General features: G+C 53.6%; 7 protein-coding genes across 7 annotated transcripts; 4 read left to right on the top strand and 3 right to left on the bottom strand.

Annotated features, from left to right (window-relative positions):
• Positions 1 to 298: 298 nt before the first annotated feature.
• INS49_000261 (uncharacterized protein) lies at positions 299 to 4,275 on the top strand (the record flags this gene model as incomplete). The annotated part of the gene is made up of 7 exons (XM_043161099.1): positions 299 to 344; positions 402 to 688; positions 908 to 1,245; positions 1,315 to 1,431; positions 1,551 to 2,022; positions 3,273 to 4,231; positions 4,272 to 4,275. The coding sequence occupies 7 exons, from the start codon at positions 299 to 301 to the stop codon at positions 4,273 to 4,275; spliced, it is 2,223 nt and encodes a 740-aa protein (XP_043029605.1).
• Positions 4,276 to 4,391: 116 nt separating this feature from the next.
• Positions 4,392 to 4,874, top strand: INS49_000260 (uncharacterized protein; the record flags this gene model as incomplete). Its single annotated transcript, XM_043161098.1, has 1 exon — positions 4,392 to 4,874. One exon carries the CDS (start codon positions 4,392 to 4,394, stop codon positions 4,872 to 4,874), a length of 483 nt encoding a protein of 160 aa, XP_043029604.1.
• A 1,597-nt stretch (positions 4,875 to 6,471) lies between these two features.
• Positions 6,472 to 6,716, top strand: INS49_000259 (uncharacterized protein; the record flags this gene model as incomplete). Its single annotated transcript, XM_043161097.1, has 2 exons — positions 6,472 to 6,648; positions 6,711 to 6,716. The coding sequence occupies 2 exons, from the start codon at positions 6,472 to 6,474 to the stop codon at positions 6,714 to 6,716; spliced, it is 183 nt and encodes a 60-aa protein (XP_043029603.1).
• A 601-nt stretch (positions 6,717 to 7,317) lies between these two features.
• Positions 7,318 to 10,455, bottom strand: INS49_000258 (uncharacterized protein; the record flags this gene model as incomplete). Its single annotated transcript, XM_043161096.1, has 1 exon — positions 7,318 to 10,455. One exon carries the CDS (start codon positions 10,453 to 10,455, stop codon positions 7,318 to 7,320), a length of 3,138 nt encoding a protein of 1,045 aa, XP_043029602.1.
• Positions 10,456 to 12,391: 1,936 nt separating this feature from the next.
• Positions 12,392 to 14,349, bottom strand: INS49_000257 (uncharacterized protein; the record flags this gene model as incomplete). Its single annotated transcript, XM_043161095.1, has 5 exons — positions 12,392 to 12,584; positions 12,673 to 12,839; positions 12,897 to 13,007; positions 13,074 to 13,948; positions 14,061 to 14,349. The coding sequence occupies 5 exons, from the start codon at positions 14,347 to 14,349 to the stop codon at positions 12,392 to 12,394; spliced, it is 1,635 nt and encodes a 544-aa protein (XP_043029601.1).
• A 1,057-nt stretch (positions 14,350 to 15,406) lies between these two features.
• On the top strand, positions 15,407 to 16,676 carry INS49_000256 (uncharacterized protein; the record flags this gene model as incomplete). Its single annotated transcript, XM_043161094.1, has 2 exons — positions 15,407 to 15,955; positions 16,044 to 16,676. The coding sequence occupies 2 exons, from the start codon at positions 15,407 to 15,409 to the stop codon at positions 16,674 to 16,676; spliced, it is 1,182 nt and encodes a 393-aa protein (XP_043029600.1).
• Positions 16,677 to 16,964: 288 nt separating this feature from the next.
• On the bottom strand, positions 16,965 to 20,132 carry INS49_000255 (uncharacterized protein; the record flags this gene model as incomplete). Its single annotated transcript, XM_043161093.1, has 2 exons — positions 16,965 to 17,009; positions 17,832 to 20,132. The coding sequence occupies 2 exons, from the start codon at positions 20,130 to 20,132 to the stop codon at positions 16,965 to 16,967; spliced, it is 2,346 nt and encodes a 781-aa protein (XP_043029599.1).
• Positions 20,133 to 20,541: the final 409 nt, after the last annotated feature.

Genomic DNA, 20,541 nt, shown 5'->3' with positions numbered 1-20,541 from the left:
ACACTGATATTTGTTGGACTCCACTTCTATACTGCGACTCCTGTGAGTAAAGAACGAGCATACTCTTCACACCCCTGGTCCCTTTCACGGGATTGAACCCACGCTCGCTTTGCGGAGGTCCACCACCAGTATGGCCGTCTTATCTGTTCTTCTCCGGCTCATGCCCATCTTTGTAATTCTACGACGAAATCACGATACAAAACAGTGAATACTCTGCTGGGCCACATGGGTGTAACTTACCAGACACTTAGTGTCACATGTGTTAATAGTTGAGATCTCACCTCGAAGTCATATTTCCATGTTCTCGCTGCACATGATTGAGGAAAAGAATCGTTATCTTTCAGGTTCCATTTGGGTAAAGAAAACCCGGTCACGGACAACACATATTCCATCGCCGATAGAAGACCTCAACCAGCCTACAACAGCAATCGCGTCCTCAGTGGCGCCTAGTGAAACCGAGGACGCCGAGATGGCCACTAAGAGCCCAACCGACGTGGAGGCAGCGCCGCCCGCGCACATCCTCAAGAGCGGATTAGTTGCCGACACCGAGGCTGTTGAGCCCCATCGCGACCCAGACGACGAGACACATCGACAGGACTTCCTCTCCCGGTTTGCCGCCGATGATGACCACCGTATCATGCGCAAGGTTGACTTGCGCTTCCTGCCGCTGATGGGCTTCACGTACCTTGTCAAGCAAGTGTATTATACCAATGCTGCATCCATTAAGGTGCTGCAAGTTGGACAGCAAACCAACGTCCTGACAGAGCTGGGTATGACAGCGGATCAGTACAACTGGATTCAGACTGTTTGTTTTGTACGCCTCGTGTTGAATCACAGCCGTCCCACAAACCTTCATGCCATGCTTCTTTGAGTGACAGAAACTGACACTGGCTTTCAGATCAGCTAGGTGATCTTCGAGGTCCCGAGTAACCTCGTCCTCAAAAAGGTCACCCCTCGGAAGTGGCAGACGCGCATCTTCCTTTCGTGGGGAGTCGTGGTGGCTTGTCACGCCGCGATCCAGAACAAGGAAGGGTTCTACGCTCTCCGCGTCCTCCTCGGGATGATGGAGGCAGGCTTCTTCCCCGGCCTCGCGGCGCAGATGTGTAGCTGGTACCGGAGCAACGAGTACGGCCGGCCGATAATTTGGATGTTCGCATTCCAGAACTTCTCAGGTATCATCGGGTCGCTGTTCACGTATGGAATATCGTACATGGATGGTCTGCAGGGACTGAGCGCGTGGCGATGGTAAGGACCCCATCAGTCTTCCGTCACTCGTCGTCGTGAAGCCAAAAGACTGATCAATATGAGCCCCAGGGTCTTCCTCCTCGAAGGTCTGGGGACGATCTTGTTTTCGGGTATAGTCTACCTCGTCCTCCCGGATTACCCGAAGTCGCCTCGCTCCTCATCCTGGCTCACGCCCAAGGAACAGGAGTACCTTGAGCTGCGGGCTTCCGAGAATCGCGCCCAAGACCCATGACCCCGTCTTCTCCAAAGACGAGATCCTCGCATCCATCAAGGACCCCAAGATAGTCGGATTCACACTATCCCAGTTCCTCCTCAACATCGCAGGGTACGGCCTCTCCTGGCAGCTCGCTCCCCACGATAACCACTTCCCTGGGCTTCGCGGGACTCCCCCGCAACCAGCTGCTCAACATCCTACCCGCAGCTGTCAGAGTGTTGGGTATAATCGGCGCGGCGTATTCCCTCCGCCGCGCCGTCATCGTCCGGCCGCTGTTCATCCAGCTGCTGACCGCGGGGACGCTGGCCTTCTTCATCGTGCTCTGCCTGCCCGTGAGCCGAAGCGCCACATACGCGGCCTGCGTGCTCGGCACCGCCTTCTACTTCACCTACTTCACCTACTTCGTGCCCTTCTGGGCCTGGCGGAGCGCGACTCTGACGGGGTCCACGGGCACGGCCTTCACGCTGGCGCTGCAGACCTCGGTCGCGCAGGTCGGGGGCGTCATCGCGCCGCAGGTCTTTCCATCGAAGTGGGCGGGGGTCGGGTACAAGAAGTCCTTCACCGTGTGTTCGGCGTGTGTGGCCGCTGCGGCTGCATCGAATGCGTAGCTGTGGTACCTGACACGTGCCTCGGAGGAGGACGTGCAGCATGTGCGGAGGTTGAGGATAGAGGCCTAGAGAGGAGGGCGTGTTTGGGCCGGGGCCGATGTCAGGATTTCGGAGGAGCCGGTCCGGAGCGCATGATCTGGGGAATACTTGGGGTGATGATCCCCGGAGGTTAGGGTAGTTAGTGAAAAGACAGTCTTCGACTCTCATCTCTACGAATCTGAAATTGAGACACAGGTGGCGAACATCACCCCTGGTTGGTTAACTAGTCGTATCTTGGTCTTACGTAGCCATGGCCCTCATGTTCCGAGGTCCAGATTCAGGACTGGCACCGAAAGACTGCAATCCAATAAGACTCCAGCCGATTAATACGGGAGTCCAATCGCACCAAAATTCATGGTCTCCTGCTCTGCAATATTCACCTTCAGAGATGTCTTCACAGGTGCTCCAAATACGGTCCGGAATTCTTATACAATCGCGACTTGTAGTTGAGGATAGTTCTCAGGCTGGAAGTAGGAATAAGCACTTAGTTCAAGCTGTTGCATTACCAATCCAATAACTCTATACCTCAAAGCTTGATGATTAATATGATGGTTCACTCGCTTCATACGTCATCTCCTGGACAAGGCAAAGCCAATCAATGTTTGATAACATGATGGAGGATTCTAAGATACTCGGAGTCAGGATGTAAAATCCGGGACAACGAGGACAGTCTCGAACGCCAAGTCGCCACACAAGCGAGGGAATCACGCACGTGGTGATGACTGCAGCTTACACATGTATGACCTCTACGTATTTAGGCAACGACCCGCCCCCCAGCTGCAGCGCATTCCACTGCTTCGAAGTAATGCTGTTTTTACCTCCTGCTTTGATTCCTCGAGCATCATAAGATGGCTACGGAAAGTCACAAATATACTCCTCTGATCGGGCGTCGCCAGATTCGACTCATCAAACTTCATCCCTGTGCCAGCTTGGACGACCCAGAACTATCTGTCGACCTAGTGCCCATATCATTGGATGCCGCTCCACCTTTCGAGGCCCTCTCCTACGCATGGGGAGACCCCTTCCCGAGACGCGAAATCCGTTGCTCTGGCCGCAGAGCTGAGATTGGGCCGAGTCTATATAGCGCTCTATGCCATCTAAGAAGACGACTGCAACCCTCCGGAAAGAGCCTATTAATATGGGCTGATGCATTATGTATCAACCAGGATGATATCGCGGAGCGGGAATTGCAAGTCCGCATGATGGGCGATATTTACTCTGCTGCGTCTACCACACTGATATGGCTGGGCGAGGAGGACGACCGTATTACACGAGCGTTCGACTGCCTAAGACGGTTTCAGGAGACTTGGCTGCATTTCAAAGAGCCCCGCAGTCTCGTTGATAGCCCAGACATTCCAGGAGGGATCGCACTACAAGCCAGGCTTTCGGGGAATAACTACTCAGGAGCGCGCGATATCCTGCAAGCTGCTTTCGGCGACGAATTAAGTCAGACCAGTGCGTTCGAAGACATTTGGATCCTATTACAACGGCCCTGGTTTATGCGAAAGTGGGTGATTCAGGAGGTGGTAAAGTCGAAATCTCACAGACTGCTCTTCGTCGCTGGGGAAAAGTGGACGAACTGGGTGGACTTGAACTCTTGGTTCACGTTTCTTATCCTGAGTGGTTATAGTCTAGATTTCATCCTCTCATGTCCATGGGGAGTTGACTTCAACGCATATGACGACACAAACACTCATTCTGTTTTTGTGAGAGGAGCCATACTGGCCCAGGCTACTGTCAGCTCGGAATGGCCTTTATGCCGCCTTCTGGCAGTTACAGGAATGTTCAAATGTATCGACCCAAGCGACCATGTTATTGCTTTGCTGGGGGTCGCCGGAGACTCCTCGATATTTGAAGATCTCATTGACTACGAAACCTCTACTGATGATCTCTGGCGCCGCCTCACCTGCGCCCACCTTAACAACGGCCTCTATCTTAAGGTGTTGTGGTCCACTCTTACGGTAGTGCCGCTCAAACGGCGCCGAGGAAGTTCATGGATACCAAACATAGAGGAAATGAACTCTAAAGGCGCCAACTCTTATTGGTCCAACCTCACCACGAATTGGTGGAGAATGGCAAATGCATGCGGGAGCACGGAGGTGGACGCAACCGCTAATGGTAACAGGTTGCTGATCAGAGGGCGCATTGTTGACGTTATTGAGCAGTTAGGAACAGATATGACTGCGGCATTCCCCGAGTTAAAAAGCCCCCGAAACAACAATTTTACAGCGGAAAATAAAAGTATACGAGGGATTGAGGTCAATTGGCTGGATGAATGTCAAACAATGGCAGAATGCGCTCAACAGGACGAACATGCCTTCGTAGACACCATGTTGATCGACAATTTTGTCGTTGATGACGTGACAGAGGAGGTCACAGTAGCGGCGGCAAAGAAGAATTTCTTCAGGTACCGACGAATTCAGGAGGCATTTGCTGCTGCTCCGGATAAGGCGACTTGGTTAAAAGCTGAAGAAAGCATGGACTCTGGTATGATCAGCTCGTTCAGAACCTTGTCAGGATTTCTTTGGCACATGCAGTTCAGGCGTTTCGGCCGTACGCCACATGGCAGAATAGGATGGATGCCGCTTGTGGCGGAGGAAGGAGATTATATTTGTGTCTTTGACGGTATGGAATTCCCGTACGCCGTACGCCAGAGGCAAGGTTCAGGAGAATACGTGCTTGTGGGCGACTGTTTCATTCCATCCCTCATGAATGGAGAGGCCATGGACATGCCTGGCGTTGAGTCGGTGATCATTACCCTTGAATAATTGGCATTGTTCCGGCTTAGTAGAGGAACTTGAAGAATACGAATAGTCCAATACATAGTCCTATAGTGCTGTAGTCGGTCCCTGTTAGATAGCATACAATGTGGATAACAGTAGGTTGAAATTGTTTGGAACTGATACCAACCGGACGTACCAAATTCAAAACAGTCAAGCAGTGCAAGATATCACTGGATTCAGATATTCTCCATTGCCCGTTCTGTCAGCATTCGTAAATCAGTTTCAAAGGATCTTGCGTGATTATGTTCTTTTCTCCTGTAACGTGCTGTACTACCGCCAATATCGACTGGAGTACACGGGTCTATAAGCGAAACGCACATGCCAGACCATGACAGGATAGACGTCAGCATTTCCGATTTTCAACATCAAACTGAAGTAAATCTCACAGCACCGTAATGGATGGTAATTTCTAGTATTATGCCGCACCTGTAAAGGGCTACAGCAGCCCTTGATACGGCTCGAGCCCTCATACTGGAGGCGGGCCACTCGCAGCATCCTCTAGGAGGTCAACAAGCCTGTTTTTAAGTATAATGGTGCCAGGTGGCAGCATAAATACCGCAGCCTGCTTACCCAGACCCGGGTTTTCTCATGGGGAAGCAACGGCTATACGAGAATGGGCTACAGCTATGCGGCGGATACTCGAAGCCTCATAGCCACTTGTGTTATCCGACCAGGTATGCCCGGAAGGCCACGCCGCTAGAATTGGGGCCCCAGTGATAGGGGGGGCTTGGGCGTCATTGCGGGCATACAGTGTGGGTATGTTACTGCTGTTGTATTGCAAGTGGTAGCATTTTGCTAACCACGACTAGTGTGCTACCATGAGATTGGTGTGTATCCTATATGAGTGACTTGTGCATCCTACTGCGCTTTTGAAGATGCGGCTTTTTTGGTCCTCACTGAGCGAGGGTTTTTGCCCGAGGGGTTTGAGGGCTATGTGCTGGAGGTTGGAGATTATTACGGTGTTGATGACGGTACTCAGCAACTATGAGCAAGAGCTGTTAGGACACTGCCGTGGCTAATTCAGTTCAGGATGAGCTTGCACAATGGTGTGCTTCCCAGAAGGTCTTGTCCCCAGAGAACCGCGCGACGGGCCTGGGCTCATGCGGCTGCGGCGCCGATCAGCTCACTGGCGTCACGTCAATGTCAAGCTGCCGTCGACGGACAGCTGTAGTGCAGGAGCTACCCCGCAGCATGCCACCTCGACCGACCAATGGCCCAGCGGTGATGGGGGCCAGAGCTTCCACTTGTGCTGCACAAAGGGACCATTGGGAAGGGATGGCCGTCTGGAGTGGCGAGGGAAAGGGTGCCAGTTCAGTGGTATGAGGTCGTGATCGTCCCATGGGGCGACGGGGTTGTCCTGCTCCCCCTCTCCCTATTTGACGCCTGCCCTCGCTTCTCAATCATAACTCACGTTTCTTGTCCTATATCCAACCTACTCCAGTCGATCGTAATACATATCGAGAGAAGCACCAGCCAAAGCTTCCACCAACAGCTACCCTCATACCCAACTTACATCACGAGACTCTCTTCACCTCAAGAAAAACCACCGACCCGGATCCCACAGCCCCTCCAGCCTTTCACAATGGCCACCACCCAGCAGCAGCAAGCCAGGATCAACACAGACACCTCCACCTTCGGCGGGGTCGACGCCGACCTCGCCGCCCGCCTGGCGGCCCCGGCCTCGCCCACCACAGAGCGCGCCGCCGAGGAGGCCCGCCGCCGCACCTCGGACTGGAAGCCCCCCCAGCTCCAGCGCAACGTGAGCTTCGACCACGAGGAGCACAAGCGGCAGATGATGTCCGCAGCGGGACCCTGCAGAAGGACTAGGGCCGGGGCTAGGATTTGGGTGATGGGAGGAAGACCTGGGGAGAATGGTCCCCGTTGGACTGGGTGAATTCATGCGTGTGCATTCTTGATCTCCTGAACTTGTGAGGCCTTAAGAGATCGGTGTTACGGAAGCGGAAAAGTTGGTCCTGTGATGGTTGGTCTTCATTACGACGCGAGACTCATGGCTTGTACGGCCAGACTGTTCACTATGGGAAATGGCATTCAAGTGGCACAGGTGGTAGGAGAAGATTGGCATTAGTAAACAAAAGCAGCATCATGACAGCCATTGCAGAAGCATTGAAAGGAGAGTGTTGATGTATTGGGAGTATCTGCCGAGTCCTGACTGTCATCCTAAACGCCTCCCAAAACTCCCTCGACTCCGAATAGCCATGAGCGAAGAGTCCGCACTCCTAATATATCTCTTACAATGTCGTCTCTTCGTCAAAATGAGTTGTCTCTGGCCTGCCACTTGGGGGCCACGCCCGCTGCCTGCCCTTCAATATCATTACAACGCACCCTAATCCTCCTCCCCGACCAGATCGAGCAAGCCCAAAAAGATGATCCATAGCGTGCAAATCAGCAATGCCATCCAATGGACCTCCTACAGTCCTGTGGGCCCCATGCCATCCATACCTCCCGTGGTGAAAAATTCAGTAATGACGCCTAGGGCATAACTGATACCGGCAACCCACACACCGCCCACAACTAGTCTCTTGCCCAGGCTCTTCTTCTTGCCCCTTTGCCCGTCGGAGCTTCTTGCCTTCGGCCCACTGAAAACAGGCTCCTCACGATGGACATCGATGTTGTACTTGATCTTCGGAGGAGGAGGCGGCAACTTGCTAGCTGCAGTCTCCGGGATGTTGTCATAGTTCACATAACCTGTTGGTGACGCAAAGTTGGCACTGGCAGGAGAGAATCTCGGCCTTCCGGTCATGTCAATAGGATTGATACGTGTCTCAACCGCTCCAGACTCATCTGCTGTGGGGGTCTGTTGATCATGCACAGGAGGCTTTTCACCCGGCTTGCCTTTGCTGGTCTCTGGCCGGACTTTGCGGAACACGAGGACGTCACCTGTCCCGGAGATGATTTCGTAGCCCTCGGCCTGTAGAGGCGCGAAGTGGGGAAAGAATCTTGTAGGGTGTGACAGGCGAAGCAGAGCATCGGCTGGTGTCAAGGCGGACGCAGTATCGGGAACGAATGAGGATGTCTCGGCAATTTCGATCTTCTGCATGGTCGGATCGTAGGCCAAAATCTTGTACAATGTAGGCTCATTCGTGGAATCATGGTAAGTGGTCTCTGGAGTCGTAGCTTCACTCGCCTGGTCGGCCGAGGCAGAGACGTCCCCGTAGTGCTTGACATAAGTCGGTGGCACACCAGTGTCACCGGATTCATCAGCATGCACAGTGGTCAAGTCCTGAGCAACACTCGAGCCACCGTCATCGTTTTCGATCGTCCGGCTTGTCTCTGTCATGTGTGGCTGATCATCAAGATGTCTGTCGAGGGCGGGCTGAATCTTAGCTGGCGACGGCCGTCCGAAAGCTCCTTCGAGTCCGCCGTCCATGTTCTGACTCTCGAACACAAATTCATCGTTTGGCCGAGCCGTCTCGGGTGGAGCCTTGGAGAGCGTTTCTGTCCAGGACTTGTCAAACTCTTCAGGAAAATCTCGGACATAATTGCCAGTAAGTTGGCGTTCCGGCTCGACATTAGCAGCCCTGGCCCTCGCAAACTTGATAGCCAGGCTTGCTTCGTAATCTGTCGCATCTGATGCTGTCTGGTATTTCTTCATCTGCTGTTCCAGCATCTGTCGGCGTTTGGTCTCTGTGTACTCTTCATCAATCTCTTGTCTCTCGCCCATCCTTCTCAGCACCTCGGCGCTCGGCTCGTCGGCTCTGTCTAACTCCTCAGAAGCTAGCCGATCGGCACTCTCATAGTCTCTCCTCGCGTCCATCTCCTCCAATCCCTCCTGAGCAGCATCAACCTGGCCCGATCGATGGCCGCCTGGCTCTTGGTACCCGATAGGTGCGTATTGGTCCAGGTCAGGATATTTCTTGCTCAGCTCCTCAGCTGGCGTCGGAGCTTGCCCATCAGGCTCGTTCCATTGAACAGGTCGTTCGTAATCATGAAGCTCCACAGGGTCGTAATTCTTCGTAAGCCCCTCAGCGGCTCGCTCGTCCATGGAAGAGGGAGGCTGTCCATCGGGCTCATTCCAATACACGGGCTTATACTCCGCAAGCTCGGCAGGATCGTACTCCTTGGTCAGGCCCTCCGCAACCCGTGAGTCTTCGGCCGCAATCGGCTGCCCATCAGGTTCGTTCCAGTAGACTGGGGTGTACTTGGCAAGCTCCTCGGGATCGTATCTCTTTGTGAGGTCTTCGACGACTCGTTCATCAGCAGTTGGCAGAGGGTTTCCGTCTGGCTCATTATAGTACAGAGGCTTGTGCTTGGCCATCTCTTCAGAGTCGAAGTTCTTGGTCGCCTCCTCTGCAAGGCGCCCTTCTGCGGGTGATGAGAAGTTCTCCTCTGGCTCGAGATGCCTCACAGCTGTGTACTTACGCAGCTCTGCTGTCCCGTACTTCTCACGCAGTTGCTCAACAGTGGATGGAGGAAAGTCAGCAGGTTCCAGATTCTCAACCAATGGCCGATAATCCACTCCAAATCCTCCAATTCCAGGGAAGTAGACTTGATGGCCAAGAGGCTTTTGGTGTGGCTCGTTGTGCTTCGACTTAGCGTCTTCTTTTGACGCGCCATCTGGTTCAAAGACTGAGTCGTATGGGTGCAGATCCGAGTATGGAGCCTTGTCGCTCTCAAAACGAGCGACTACTTCGTCGACTACTGCCGAATTGTACTTGTGAAGGTCCTCATACGGGGGCTTCAAGTCCTCAAACTGGACAGATTCCTTTTGCGTCACTGGCTGTCCGTCATCTACCACCGGCTTGTACTTGTTCAGGTCGTTGAATTCTGGTTCTGGGTCTTTTTGAGCTTCAGCGTGCTCAATTTGCCTCATAAGGTCGTAGAGTGTCACGTGAGTGGAAGGCTCGTCGCTCGAAACACCGTGACCTGAACTGCAGCGCCTTCTGTAGTCTTTGAACGTCTTGACGGGGATGTCCTCTCCGCTCTCGGGCTTTCTCGGGGCTGCATGCTTCGCGACCTTCCGATTCGTAACCGGGTCAATGAAATAGTCGTCATGCTCGAATATGCCATAGGAAGTGTGAGGCACGGAGTTATGTTTGTTCTTCTTGCCACCTCGTTTTCGCTTTGACTTTTGCCCCCGGGTGGCCCCCTCTTCGTCTTTGCCGAACATGAGATGCTCCATGGCCCCTCGCTCGACATCTTCGATGTTCTGGCCAGGACGCACGCCGTCCTTGTTGTCGGGTGTACGTTGCTTGCTGGCCTGTCGGCCGCATGGGCGTGCGTCATGAGAAATCCAATAACTGGCCATCATGCGCTTCACAGCGTGCCTGGCGTCGTCCGCGAGTGGATGCTTGTCCCAATCCAGGCGCCGGCTGAGTTGGTCGGCATATTTCTGCTTGAAAGCCTTCTCACGTCGTCTTATTTCCTCCTTGACTTCCGAATCGGGGTATAAGAACCAGCCAAAGCGAAAGTCGCGGGTTTGCTGACACTGTTGGACGGTGGCGGCGCCAGACGCAGCAAGCGCTCGATGGACGGATGCAGTTGCGGTGGCATGGTTGGTCCGGAGGGACCTAGCCCGAGGGCCAAATTGGGATGCAGCGGTCAACATCGTGGGAGGCGTATGCTCAGGACCATAGTATACGGAATGCGACCGGGCTGACGACACTGGAAGAAGTCAGTACAACGACGCCTTCAAGTCCCAGAAAACAGTCGTGCAAGATGACGAGTCCAGGCACGGCGGGCACACGAACAGCATACCTTGAATACCGTAGGAGAAGCGGGGTGGACCGGTGTGAAGGCAGGAGGAGAGAGACGGCAGGCGTGGGTTGTTGGCTGTCCAACGCAGCCTTTGTGACGTCGATGTGCTTGAGCTATACCGGAAACGCAAGGTTTCCAGTCTGCTGGGAAAGAAAGCGGAGACCGGGCATCAGAGGTCCAAGATCAAAAGGCGAGCTTTCGAGTAACACAGCGAGGCACAGCAAGAAGGTATCAAGTGAGGCCAGGCTCTGGCCGGTTGGCAGGTTGATTTAGGTCGACGTGCCTGTGCTTGTACCGAAGTGCCGGAGGAGCAGCCAGCCAGCCTCGTGGCATGGGGGGACAGGTAAGTCAAGCAGGCATGGGGCTCAAGGCATCTGTCTGTTGTTTAATTTAGGTGCAGTAGCACAATATATGCATATTTAAGTGAGCCGTTGATGGCAGTTCAAGTCGTGAACACGGCGTTGATACTGGAGTGGTTGAGAGGAGGAAGGAGAGGAGACGGGCTGCGGTCGTGCAAGCTGGATGAGGGGTCACGTCAGAGCCGGCCATCTATCTAGTCTATGTAGGCAAGAGCTTCAGCCATACCCCGAGCCTCCTTATCTCACACTGCACGGTCGGACGGAATTAGGAGCTGGCCTACCACCGGGCCCTGCCACAAGGCCTAGGTAAGTACTGTCGCTGTACACATGTGCAGTCCACGTCAGTGATGAGGTACGGCGAGGTACCCCCACCTGTCATCCGATGTGCCCCTCCTCAGCCGCCCTGTTCCCCAGGGCCAAGCCGACCTGCAACACTGATGCCCGGCGACTCTGGTGCTGATATGCTGGACGGAAACTTTGCTCATATCATGTAAATCAAGTAGAGGCTGGATGCTCGCAGTTCGCAACTTACTTGTCTGAGACCTACCTGCTGTAGACATCTTGGGCCACGGGCTAGCACGTACTTGACTTGCCGCGTCTTCCTTGTCGTAGCGTTGCCGACGGGAGCGCCCAGGCCAAGACGCCCAAGCCCCAGCCCCAGGTCCCTCAAGACTGGAGTCAAGCCGCGGCGTGCGTCAGGGGGGATTCGATTCGGCCTCCACGTACATCCACCAATGGCTTACTTTGACCCTGTTATAAATCTGCTGTGGTTACCACAAACATTGTCACACACTCAATCTGGCTAGGTCAAAACTCTTTCGTTGCAAGGCACTCATAAGACTTGTATTTGTTTTGTCCTCTTGGGACCAAGCTTACAGTCATCCTTGAGCATAGCCACAAGGTGACAGATGCGTTGTAATTGACCAGGAAGAATTTGAGCGGCTTGTTGCTTGACTAACTGCTCAGGTTGTTGTCTACGGCTTCCTATTACACAGCATCCCGACTTGATGACCAGTAGTATTGTGTTTACTGGGGCACGCCTCACCCTCGCTCCGTGAAACTTATGATACATCCGTTCTCGGCCGCCACTTCGGACTCGACACGTACCAATATATTCGCTCGCCTCAGCATGTGTTGCCTTGGGAATTGACCTGCTACGATTTTCTTATGGGCCACAGTCGGCTAACACCGCAAAAGAAAATGGGGACGAGAGGAACTTTGACTCCTGGCCACCTGTGCTGTAATACATACCTAGGTATATCCCATTATCTGACTCTTGGACGTCCTGCCTCGCACGTCAGCCCTCCGCAATCTGCTCTTAGGCCCCTGTTGATGGGGAGCACAGCCGTCCTTCCTACTGTTGCACAAGCCCGTTCCTTCTCACATTCTGTGCCATTCTAGACTCATGCAGCTCCTGGGCGCTTTCCCTCAAGCATTCAGCCTGTGCGTGACTTTGACCTTCACCTCGGCCTCGCCGTCCGTCCTACCACTTGTGAGTCTGGGGTAGCCCACCATGTGAGCCATCTCGACCGCCACGTCTTTGGCTGTCGTGTCCACTAATTCCATCTCGAATTGGCAGTGGACGCGCGAGAGAGCCATGTAGAGCTCAGCATAAGCCAGGCTGGAATTGAGACATGCATTAGTTTTCGTGTCGCTTTCAAATCACCGCACTCGTTCATTCGGGAGCAGACGATGGCGTCTTCACTGACTTTTGCCCGAGGCAGCCCCTGGTTCCTCGGCTGAAGCTTCCCAGATAGTTTGTAAGGGGGAACCCGTTTTGGGCGGCCTCAATCCAGCGTTCGGGCTTGAAATTCCAAGGGTCGGGAAAAGGCTTCGGGTGCAAGTTCAGAAACCACGTGGACATGCTGATAGGACACTGGGGACAGGTTAGTTGCATGTCCACGATCCCAAGAAGGTCTCTCAATCAACTTACTCCTGCGGGGATTATGTGTCCGTGGTAGAAGAGAGCCTCTTCAGTATGGATACGCGGCAGCCGGCAGACGGGGCCAAAGGCTAGCCGGATGGACTCTTTGACAACGCCGGTCTATAGTTGCGACAGACCCAGGAATTAGTCAATGTTTTCCGACCAGGTAAGGAAGTCATGAAATACCAGATATGGCAGCTTCTCTAGCTCACCAAGAGTCAAAGTTTGGTTCGGCGACTTCTCGGTGGCCGCAGCCAGCTCGGTCCGTAGCTTGGCTAGGATGGGCTTATCATTGAGCAGGTAGAATGAACCGACCGCCAAGGCCCGACTCGACGTCTCGGTGCCCGCGAAGCCGAAGATCATCCCGTCGTCTACAAGTCGCTCTATAGTCCTGTCTTGCGGAGGAATGTCGGGATTCCTGAGCACCTCGACAATGACGCACTGGGCTGCGGGACTACCGGGGTTGTTATCGGCGAGGAGGCGCTCGACGGTTTGCTTGATGTGCTCCTGCAGGTCGAGGAGCGCGTCTATCAGAGGGCCGTTAAGGAGCCGCAGAACGAGCTTTGAGAAATTGGGTGGCAGCTTCTTGAGCATGCGGGCCAGGTCGGGGATGAGCCGCGAGCTGTGGAACCCGGCCGACAGGCCGATAAAGGCGTCGCGCCAAAGGACCCTGAGGTCCGGGTCTGAGAGGTAGTCGAGGTGCGTACCGAAGAACTGGGCGTAGATCACGTCGGCCGCCAGTGCGGAAAACGCCCTGTCGAGCGAGATCCGGCTGCCTGTGTTGAGCGCTCCCTCAAAGCGTGCGCACAAGGCGTCGATACGCTCGGTGATAAGTGGAATTAATGCATCGACGGCGCGCTTGGAATAGTGGCGACTCAAATACCCGCGCCGCGTGCGGTGCTGGTCATGGTCTACAGTCGCGACGAGTGCGTCTGGTTGGCCAAACGCAGCCACCGTGGACGGGTCCTTGTTGACCTTGGACTTTCCGCTGGAATAGACGGCGGAGAAGAAGTCCGGGTCATTGATGTGCACCTCGTTGGGGGTAATGCGGACGATAGGGCCTGTATTCAACCATTCAGAAGCCTTGCTAGCCTCCCACACTACTCCAAACATCATGACTACCTAAATAGGAACCTGGCCAGGCGCCGGGGATGGAGAGTAGCGTAAACTCACCATAATTTTCATGCATTTTCTGTATATCGAAGAGATAGCTTCCGTCCTTGACAATATCGTAGTAGAAGTCTGGCAATGAAGTCATGGCGGCCAGCTTTGGGCCGGGAATCTTGCCCAATGGGTGCAGGTAAAGATTGTAAAAACAGCGAGAGAAGATCCCGACCGTGCAGATCATCACCAAAGCCAAAGCCAACGACAACTTGGGAATTCTCAGCTGCGCCAGCTGTTGGAATCGCCACGCCATCGGCCCTGGCAGCGCTGCGCTCGACGTGTCGAAGGAATCTCCCATAGCTGTTGGATCGAAAGTGGGTAGGCAAGAAGAAGGGGAATCAGTTGCACAAAGCCGGACTGGAAAGTTTGGCCAAGTTGGGCACCGATGTAGAGCTCAAACACTCCAAGGTCGTGCGCCCATGAGGAGCGAAACGGCGAATAAATACAGAGTCTGAGGAGTATGTCTTTTCCTTATCTCGATCAGATCAGGTTTCTTTTTACCAGGTTTGTACAACCCAAATTGCCTAAGTGGCCACCAATTGACAAAAGGCTGTCCCATGTGGTCAACATTCATTGGCTCTTAGACCAAGCACATACATACTTCGATTCCGAGAGTTCAGTCTCTGAGACACTTTTGCCCCGAACACATTGTTAGCTGCAAATCGGAGCCTACTCAGCTTCGCATTTTGGCGAGATGTAGATCGGATGAAAGTTCAGCCCTCTGTACTACTCTTTGCTCTGTTGATCCAGTCTCAAATGGAAAGTAAGCAACAAGTATCCTTCCCAGATTTCTACTTGGGTTCCAAACGTCATGCCCTCTGCAACGCGTTACAGGATGTACATATCTCAGAAAAAGACAAAGCCAAAAACTTTCAAGTCTCGCTTAATCGCCCTGTGACGGCAGGTGATCTGTACACCGTGCAGCCTTCCAATCGTAAGTACCCCGCCGTTGTGTCACTTGCGTGGCTTCCGAAGATACTTGCATGCTGACCGGACGAGTTTCTTCTTACCTGCCCGGGTCGTTCCACGGGATAAAACATCCGGGTCATTCCCACGGCCTAGAAGTCCGAGTCCGCAGATGAATCGAGACGGAACACCTTTCCGCACTTCAGCCTCTCGACAGGCATGCCATTCCCACATCGCAACCACCTTGATTCTCCAGACAAACAGTATTGTGGCACGGTGAATATAGCTCACACTCGACCCTCCCTTTACAGACCACTCCGATGGGTATTTATAGCCTAGATCGCCAGCCATTCAGTTTTGCTTTTTTTTTCCCTCTCTTTTATTCAGCAGCATCAACGCACACTTTTTATTTGATTGCCCAGCCTGCACTAAGCACCCTAAAAGTCGCCATGGCTGAATCCGATATTTTCAATGAGACGTTTCCCTTAGAGCACTACCTCGAGGTGATGGTGCGGCTTCTCGACGCAGTGCGGTACCGAGACGTGAATCACACGCAGACCGAGCGGCGGGACATACTGCACCATGTGTACACAAAAACTGCGGAACATTTCTCCTCGCCCTTGCTCCAGAGGATGATCCAGGCAGAGCCCAGAGTGCTCCACGCCGCCATCAACTCCATCGTGCCCATGGTCGTCTACTGTTGGGCCAAGGTGACGATCGAGCAGATGGTTGACTTGAGTATCCAGTTCACGTTAACTTTGCTGCTCGACGACAGTGCCGACGAACGCGGCGCTGGCATGGAGTCATTTTTCATGGACCTGGTAGACAACCGTCCGCAGAGGAACGCATGGTGGCGCCTGTTCAACAACCAATTCCCCGTCTTGCTCAAGCACTACGGTCCCTTCTGCTCTCTGACTCTTTTCCGGAGCGCCCTAGACTGCAAGTTTACCACCCTCCTCCGTTATCATCCACGCTGTCTTTTCCTTGGTAAACTGACCGTGAGTGCCTTGGGAAAAAGTCTTTCAGGGATGCTGGGTCGACAGGCACAACCTGCAAGGTCTATCTGGCGCTCACGATTACCCGCAGTTCCTGCGGCGGCTGACCGGGCTGGGCCAATTTGTCGGCGCGTCGCTGTTTCCCGGAACGCAGGAGCGGGAGCAGGAGCTCATGGTGCACATCACGTCGGTCATGCCGCACCTGGATCATTGGGAGATCTTTGTGAACGACGTCATGTCTTTCTTCAAGGAGTTTGATTGCGTGGACGACCAAGCCATCCTGGTGCGCAATTACATGCGCTGCGGGCCTGAGGCGTCGATTGAGGAAGCGCTTGACCGCGTCGGGGGTGATGCCATCTCCCGGTCTGAGATCCTGTGCAGGGTCTTCCGCGACAACAAGGACATGGAACCCCATGTCGCCGCCACTGTTGAGGCCTTCTGCCAGGGCTACATCACTTGGCACCTAACCAACCCGCGCTACCGCCTCCGGGAGCTTGGGCGGCGGGCCGGCGACAGCGCGACCGCCCGGAGATTCCGCGAGTACCTAGACGCGGGAGCCCAGGCTGGCATTGATGCCGAGTACTGGGCATATCCCTCCGTTGCGGCGATGGCCGAGGCGCAGCTCAGGAATGAAGCCTTCTCCGGACAGGATGTCTCCCCGGAGGCGGCGATACCAAGCATTGATAATAAAGGCCCGGAGCTGCAGCCTGCTTTTATTGTCTGAATTCTCGAATCTTCTTCGTCTCAGTACAGCGTCATCAGAATGATAGAAAGAAAGAGCTCTGGTGGGAATTGAGTTGATAGATCTGTTGTATCACAATGAAGGAAACTAAAATAATAGATTGATGCTTGTTAAAGGCTGGTAACTTGAAAGTAATTTATTACAGTCACGCTACAAACTATGTGAACATTAAAAGTCCACGTGCCTATACTCAACTTTGGCCAAGGCCTTGTCGCAGTTACGATGTAGGCCTGACTTTGATACCACTGGCTATATTTTGTCTGCATGGACTCACGACGTCACGTTGGTATCAATGGCCACATCTTGGCCGACATCCTGTTCGCCATGGTGCTTCTTAGTAGAATGAGCCTCAAACATATTTACTGTGTAAGCATTCTACGATCCAGGCTGGTCCAGGGGCACCATTGTAAAACGTTCTCTGCGGAAATTTTGGCAGTGCCCATGAACAACAACTTAAAACATTTGACTAGTGCCAGCGGCTGAACTTGAAAATGCATACAAGTGTCTGCTTTGGCAAGTAGGCGCTTTGTGGAGAGAGGCTCACGGGAGGTGATTTTGGGATCCAGCTCGAAACTCCCGGGATTGGATGGGAAATATTGTGAAAACTCTGAGTTCAGTATGCTTTCTGACTTAGGTTGGTAATCAAGCTTTTCCACGTTGAGGACTCAATTGGAAAGAGTCTTTCTTCTATGTTTCCAAGCCATCCAGCATTGATTCTTCCTCCAAGTCACTCAAGTCAGATAGATGAAGTCCATCTATGCTATCATCCGCATAAGTTCCCAGGCCCTTCTGACCCGGACCATCGTCACCACCATTGGCAACTTGGTTCTCATTCGGACCCCCTTTCTCGCCTGGCTTGCCACCTACAATCGACTCGACTGGTGATGATGAACTCGAAGGGCTTTCAAACTCATCCTGATATCTGTCGCTAACTTGGAACTCATGGGTGGCATTTCCATCCTCGCCTTGAAGATCCGTGAACGATTTATGGTACTGCCCAATTCTGGTATAGCACTTGTTGCAGACGCCGAAGTTGATACATGTTTTGCACTCATAGGCAAGGCCAAATATATTCTGTCAATAAGAATCAGCTCGGCCTTGTGTTTGTCCAAAATTCGGGTGGACAAGGTGACTTACCGAGAGGCATACATTGCAGATGCAGGTCCTTCGCACGTAGCTTAAGGTCTCCTCGGACTGCCCATCCGCAATTTCCTGGCTGTCGCCAGTTGACCCTGTTCTTTCTGTGTTTGCCTTGGGCTTCAACATTCGGAAGATTTCCTCTGGCAGATCCAGCTGACATCGTTTTGCCATTTTCCAGGCCGTAAGCGTCTCTGACGAGGGCCCCGGGCCCACTTGAAACTCCGCGGCAGGATCTCCACCCTCCTCTATCAACAACTGGATGGCAGCAGCGTGGTCCTGTTCCTCTGATAGCGTCCAGCCCGCGCACATCCACAAGTCGGCAATCACAGGCCGACTTGCCCACGCAAGCGGTGTCCAGCCATCGGCATCCCTGGAATTTACAAAATCTCTCCGATCTCGCGCCGGCAAGAAGCTCAGCCGTCTCATTATAGACTGGATAGTTTTGATATGGCCGAATTGCGCCGCCCAGTGCAAAACGTTCTTCCCGAAGTCATCTGGGGCCCTGATATCACCGTCCGTGGCTAGGCAGAGCGCCTCAAAGTTCCGAAGACCGTTTGCAGCCGAGAAATGCATTGCTTGCCGTCCAAGTGGATCTCTCTTGCTCACTGAAGCGCCTTTGTCCAGGAGATAGTTGACCACGTTCGTGCCCCCCATCAATGCTGCGGCAGACAATGCGTTGTAGAACACAAATCCGTGCTCAAGGTTGACGTCAGCTCCACGATAGATCAACTCTCGTATCATTTGCTCAGACCTGGAGAAAAACTCATCAAGGTCTACGCGCCGGGACAAAGACAGCGACGGTAAGCACACAGCTATCATAGGCGTACTCCCCCAAACTTGTGCGCAGAAATTCACGTCAGCGCCACGGTCCATGAGCTTGACAGCTAGGTCGAAGTTGGCGCTGCGACAGGCAACAATAAGAGCGGTGCCAAAATGGGTCGAGACGGCATTCACGTTTATCTTTGGAGCCGCGAGAAGGATGTCATCCAGGTTGGGGTCGGGCGCGACAGCCATGGCTGCAATCATCAAAAGAGTCTTTCCATCCTTATGTCGGGCGTAGTTGACATCTGCCCCGGCTCTGATCAGTAGCTTGATGCATTCTTTCCCCTTCTCTGTGGCTCCATCGTCATATGCAAGAGAGAGAGGCGTATCATCGTCTACGTTGCGTGCGTCGAGATCTAGAGCTATTCGGAACTCGAGCAAGATTCTCAGCACATCTGGTCTGCAATTCCGCGTGGCTTGATGGAGTGCATTCGACTTGGAAAGCGTGGAGTCTTTGGGGTCTGCACCATGCTCCAGTAACAAGCGAGTGATCTCGGGGTTTGGCCGAAAGCCTGCTGCATCAAGAATGGGGCTCCATCCGTGTTCGTCGCGGTGGTGTACGTCGACGTTCCTCTCAAGCAAAAGTTTGACCACTTCCACGTTTTGTTCTGCAACGGCGACGTTCAGTACTGTTTGCTTTGCACCATTCTGGAGCTCTGGGTCAAGCTTTGCGTCTAGAAGAAGTTGAAGTAGTGGTACGTTGCCAAGGGAATGATCCAGAATTGTTCTGCCGTCTGAAGCAACGATGCTGCGATTTTCGAGCGGTTGGTGCTTGAGAATTTCTTCTACCACGGGGCGGCTATTCCCCCGCACTGCGTAGTACAAAGCATGTCGGTTGCCATTGTCGACTAGCCCAGTGTCCGCCCCGTGTTCCAGCAGCCATCGAACAGCAGTGACATCTCCTTTGAGGGCCGCTTCCATCAACGGTGTCATTCCATCGTATGTGTCAGTTTCGTCGATCAGCACAGGGGGGTCATTGTTGACGAGCATGTCGAACATGACCACTCTGTCCTCGTCTGGTATCAACCGTTCTTGTATGATCTGTGTCAGAAGTGGAGGGTCAAGCAGCTCGTGGTTCGGATTCGCTCCGTATTGAAGCAAGAGGCGCACGCACTCAACGCTACGGGCGTCGATTGCGGCCCAGGATATTGCAGTGTCAAATCGTGCTGGGGCATTCACCTTCGCACCGTGATCCAGGAGTAATCGTACAACTTTGACGTGGCCTTGTTCGCATGCCACAACGAGAGGCGGATTGCTCCAATTCGGGTTGCCCATGTCGGTTGCGCTCTCCACCGTGGCTCCAGGCTGATCGACGTCGGCTCTCATCTCCAGCAGAGTCTCGACAACATTGAGAGCGCCAAATTCGCATGCTTCGTACAGCGGCCTGGTGGGGCTGGCCTCTTCCATGAGGGACGGTTCATGCCGAAGCAGTGCTTTGACTACATCGACATGTCCATTTGATGCGGCGACAATCATTGGGCTTACCATTGAGGGCTTCATTTTCACCCTGGCGTCGGCTCCGTGGCTCAGAAACACCTCCACAAGTCGGCCTAGTCCCAGGTTCGCGGCCAAACAAAGAGGGCTCGGAGAATAAGCCGATGCGCTGTCGTCGGCCTGCACTCCATTGTCCAGAAGCAACTCCACCAGCTCGACCATATTCAGCCATGTCGCTCTCCACAGTATAGACGGCGGCCACTGTATGCCTTGAGAATGATGCTGAGAATGTGATTGGTGCTTTTCAACCAGCTGGTGGGCAAGATTGACGGCCATGTCTTTGTTGTTTGCTCTCACTGCGTTTTGGAGTTCTGCCACTATGGCAATCTCAGCGGGGTCTCGGTTGCTTCCATCCTCAACCTCCGTCTTGTCTTCATGATCATTAGATGTC

Source organism: Diaporthe citri (genome assembly GCF_014595645.1).
Source record: "Diaporthe citri strain NFHF-8-4 chromosome Unknown scaffold_1, whole genome shotgun sequence".
NCBI lineage: Eukaryota > Fungi > Ascomycota > Sordariomycetes > Diaporthales > Diaporthaceae > Diaporthe > Diaporthe citri.
This window is presented reverse-complemented; position numbering and strand designations above follow the sequence as displayed.